We start from the raw sequence: 5,217 nt of genomic DNA, 5'->3' as shown, positions 1-5,217 counted from the left end.
TCAGATTGTTTCTTTATCACATCCTACTAAACTTTTAATTTATATTAGTGAAGTAAATATGTATATATATATATATATATATATATATATATATATATATATATATATATATATATATATATATATATATATATATATATGACCATTTTTAAGAATTTCATTTTATCATTATTATTATTATTATTGTGAAAGTCTAGTAGCATACATAAAATTTTGTTTGTTATGGCCATGCACATTTATGCATTCAGTATAAAAATAGATTTTAATAATAGGTTTCTTGAAATACTAAAGAGTAGAAACCTGACTCTTGATTTTATTATGTTTTGGTTCAAGAACGGCAAAAATCGCCAGGGAGGCAATTACTATACATATTTGAACTTGCTATGGTTCCTTGAATTTTTTGGAAAACGCATTTTATCCGTTACTTTCATTATTGTACATATTAGTAATAATAATGATGATAATGCCAATATGATAATAAATGATACTGATATTAAATAATACAGATAATAAATGATGATGATGATGATGATTTTTGATATAGATACTGATACTGCTGCTATAGCAATTATAATAATAATAATAATTATGATATTGATGACAATAATAACAATGATAATAGTATTAAAAATTAAATTCTACAAATGGGCAATGACAGAGAACCTTAGGAATTAACCAAGGCACTTTCTAATGCGATGCCCTGATGGCTTCTAAATATTAACTTCATTATTTTTTTGGTTTAGATAATGGTTTTCAAATGATTACAGGTTTATTCTAAAAAAGTATGAGGGCGTAACTCTCTATGTTTGAAGAAAGTGAAAGTAAATTGAGTATGAAGACCATTATTATTTTTAAGACATCCCCAAAAGTAGATGCATGTATGATATAATGTTTAATGGTCAAAGCAAATAAATGTGCTAGACATCAAGGTCATATACCATTGTATATGATATAAAAAAGGGGTACGTTTATTTATTTATTATTATATTTCTTGATAATGTAACTGTTTTACTAACGTTCTAAATAACACCACAGTCCAGATAAAGCTCACACTGGGTTTATAACAAAAAAATAAAGAAGAAAGGTACATACATGGAAGAGGTATTTAGGATTTGTCAGTCTCTCTCTCAATATGAGTAAGAGAGAGAGAGAGAGAGAGAGAGAGAGAGAGAGAGAGAGAGAGAGAGAGAAAGAAAGAAAGAAAGAAAGAAAGAAAGAAAGAAAGAAAGAAAGAAAGAAAGAAAGAAAGAAAGAAAGAAAGAAAGAAAGAAAGAAAGAAAGAAAGAAAGAAAGAAAGAAAGAAAGAAAGAAAGAAAAAGAGAGAGAGAGAGAGAGAGAGAGAGAGAGTGAGTGAGTGAGTGAGTGAGTGAGTGAGTGAGTGAGTGAGTGAGTGAGTGAGTGAGTGAGTGAGTGAGTGAGTGAGTGAGTGAGTGAGTGAGTGAGTGAGTGAGTGAGTGAGTGAGTGAGTGAGTGAGTGAGTGAGTGAGTGAGTGAGTGAGTGAGTGAGTGAGTGTGTGTGTGTGTGTGTGTGTGTGTGTGTGTGTGTGTGTGTGTGTGTGTGTGTGTGTGTGTGTGTCAGTGTTTTGTGTGTGTGTGTGTGTGAGAGAGTGTTGTGTGTGTGTGTGAGAGAGTGTTGTGTGTGTGTGTGAGAGAGTGTTGTGTGTGTGTGTGTGTGTGAGAGAGAGTGTTGTGTGTGTGTGTGTGTGTGTGTGTGTGTGTGTGAGAGAGTGTTGTGTGTGTGTGTGTGTGTGTGAGTGTGAGAGAGTGTTGTGTGTGTGTGAGAGAGTGTTGTGTGTGTGTGTGTGAGAGAGTGTTGTGTGTGTGTGTGTGAGAGAGTGTTGTGTGTGTGTGTGTGAGAGAGTGTTGTGTGTGTGTGTGTGAGAGAGTGTTGTGTGTGTGTGTGTGAGAGTGTTGTGTGTGTGTGTGTGAGAGAGTGTTGTGTGTGTGTGAGAGAGTGTTGTATGTGTGTGAGAGAGTTGTGTGTGTGAGAGAGTGTTGTATATGTGTGAGAGAGTGTTGTATGTGTGTGAGAGTGTTGTGTGTGTGTGAGAGTGTTGTGTGTGTGTGAGAGTGTGTTGTGTGTGTGTGAGAGAGTGTTGTGTGTGTGTGTGTGTGTGTGTGTGTGTGTGTGTGTGTGTGTGTGTGTGTGTGTGTGTGTGTGTGTGTGTGTGTGTGTGTGTGTGTGTGTGTGTGTGTGTGTGTGTGTGTGTGTTTGTTTGTGTGTGTGAGAGAGTTTTTTTGTGTGTGTGTGTGTGTGTGAGTTTTTTTTTTTGTGTGTGTGTGAGTGTGTGTGCATGCGTGCGTGCGTGACAGCTTGAATTATATATTTTTTTCAGAACCATCAAAACTTATCCTTTGCTTTGGGTCACTTGTTGGTAACTAGGCAGATCATTTTTTTTTTTTTTTTCTAAATGCAATTTGACATATTTTTAGATATCCCACAGGCTCCATAAAACACAAACAGGTATTTACATTATCTTGCTTTGATGGCATAGACTGTCATGATGCAGGAGTATGTTTATTCCTTTCACACTAGTGGAGCAACATCATCAACTGTGCAAAAATGTTATATTTAGTTATCATGAAAAGCCAAGTTAAGTAGTTGCAATCCTGGTGGCTTTTTTCTCTCTCTCTCTTTTTGTCTAATAGGCACTCTATGTCTTATCTGAGTGGCTATGGATGACATGAATACATGCCATCTGCATTGTAATTTTAGTTAGATGATTCTGCAATAGTATTTGATTTATTTTGCAGTTTGTGTATTTGACATTAAAGGCATTAGTGATGTTGATAGGATTATTGAGAAAAGTATTAACAAAAGTTAAGAACTGCACAAAATAAAAACAAATCACTTTTTATTTGGAGTCAAATAATTATTCTGCATCACTAAAACCTCAATAACTGTTACTTTTGAATTTCTTGATATATAACATTTTGAATTTGTCTCTTACAAAAAAAGGAAGTAATGTTTATATTAATTATCAGTTTTTTATTATTTTCTTTGCCTCTTCCCCTTGCTTTTTAGCTGTTCATGAGGATATTGGACTACCCCTTATTTTTACTATTCAAATTTCCCATAATACGGAAAGGAACAACAAAGGATAATTTACATGTTTAAAATTTACTCATTTATCCTGCTGTTATAATATAAAATATTGAGGAAATCAGTAACATATTCACATATACATATGAACTAATTTTTTAAAATATTTTTTACTAAAGTTTTATTATTATTATTTTTTTTCTCTCTTTAACCAATACTTGAGATTTCAATTGAAAATACTATCATAATTTGTAAGGGGAGAAAATGAAACAGACTCCACTCCTAGGCCATGGAAATAGCAGTATTTAATATGTGTAGCGTTACATTAACCCAAATTCATGATTGTATATATATATTTTTTCATTAGCAAAGGAATATTCTTTTAGGTTAATACATATAGTTTCTTTTATATGACAATGAGTAGACATCTTTAATTAATCAATCAATTTGCATGTGGAAAATGTTGCTGGTTTTCCAAGGGCTTTCACAGCCATGGGTATAAAAATGATAAAATGAATGTAAGTACCGCATAAAGAGTACTGCATGGATTGGGAATAACAAAATAGTTAATTTATGACAGTGTAAGTATTGCGCTATATATTTGTTTGTTAACTTGCCTATACAGCTCAACACTATGCATAGATATGACATGTATAAAAATATGAAAATGATAATACAAATTTTGTACTAGGAGTACAAAAATATGTATAATAATTTTCAATGTAATTTAACACATATGTAAGTTACATATATTATTAGAATCTTGTTTTATTATGACAATTGGAATGTAATTTATAAATAGTAACAAAAGTCAGGGGGAAATGTTATCTCAATCAGGTGATGAACGATTAATGTTGATTATAAAAATATATACGACAGCAAACATTGTCTATTCACATTTTTCTTATATAATCATAACTAAACCTGCAGTAATGCCTTTTCACTTTCTTTTATTAAATCTTAAGGAAAAGAAAAGAATAAAGAAAATGGAAAAGGCAACCTTGATCTTGAGGGCATGAAAAATAATAAGAAACTAGAAAATATAAGAAAAAGGTCACATATATAACAAGTACAATAAAAAGAAGAAAGATATCAATCAGTACTAAAAAAAAAGAAAAAGAAAAAGGAGAGAGAAGGAGTGAAAGAGATTACGACTTTCTCTTCTTCGCCCTACTAGCCGGAGTAGGAATCATGGATTGCGTGATGCGGAAAGTCTTGACGATGTCCCGCCATTCCTTTTCTGAGATGGACACTATGCACTGGGAGCTGATACCGCCCACTGTTGCTTGGCCCTGTTCTCGCGGCGAGATCACTGGAATGCCATGCTCTCCTGTGGGGGTTGGGTGGGTGGGTGGAATAGAGGGAGGGGGATTTGGGAATCAGGATAAGATGGAAGTTGAGGTGAGTTGGGGGTGGGTTGGGTTAGGGGTATGGCAAAGGGAGTCAGAATTGAGATGTAGTATGTAGAAAGGGTGGGGAATAGAGAGAGAAAAATATATATATTAATTAAAAAACTCAATGGATACGGGAGAAGAGGACGAAAAAGGGAAAGGAGAAGGTGGACTGAGAAGAAAGAAATGAAAGGAATGCACATAAAGAGAAAGGACTCATACTTTATCTAGCATAATTTTTTCTCTCTCTAATTTTAACTATAATTCAATGTTTCATTATCACATTCTATTTTCAATATCTATTTCATACTGTCTAATAATTTACTTTTTATGACAAGTAGTGATCAACTGGCCACCGGCTTATGACCAATATATTGAAGAACCTTGCCCTGGAACACTATACAAAACTCCCTACCTTCCTCCACTACTGCGAGTTGTTCCCGTACGAGGAAGCTTGTGTGGAAGAGGTTCTCGGCTGTCAGTGGATAGCTGTCAGGGTTTACGACAAAGGAGAAGAAGCACACTGGATGGTTGCCGGACTCACGGTAACGACGGTTGAGGATCTTGTACAGTCGCAGCACCTCTTCTGTCTGCCGCTCTTCGCCACTAACTGCATTTGCCACCTGTAGGGAAACGAGGCCAAGAGGAAAGTTGAGAAAAAAGACTAAAATGCATAGAAGGGGGGGGGGGGGGGATGACAGCAGAAAACATGGTGAAGAAAATAGCGAACTTTTAATACACAAACTACATGAATTTCCCCAATACCTCGGTGGGAGTTTTCTT

General features: G+C 34.6%; 1 protein-coding gene across 1 annotated transcript; it reads right to left on the bottom strand.

The window, feature by feature from the left end:
* Positions 1 to 3,321: 3,321 nt before the first annotated feature.
* Positions 3,322 to 5,217, bottom strand: Nse4 (Non-SMC element 4; the record flags this gene model as incomplete). Its single annotated transcript, XM_070117186.1, is given in 3 exon segments — positions 3,322 to 4,373; positions 4,850 to 5,057; positions 5,200 to 5,217. Coding segments are annotated over 3 exon segments (408 nt in total), but the record flags the coding sequence as incomplete, so codon positions are not given.

The sequence above is a fragment of the Penaeus vannamei genome, chromosome 40, assembly GCF_042767895.1.
Source record: "Penaeus vannamei isolate JL-2024 chromosome 40, ASM4276789v1, whole genome shotgun sequence".
Classification (NCBI taxonomy): Eukaryota; Metazoa; Arthropoda; class Malacostraca; order Decapoda; family Penaeidae; genus Penaeus; species Penaeus vannamei.
Note: the sequence above shows the minus strand (reverse complement) of the source record. Positions and strands in the feature narration are given on the sequence as shown.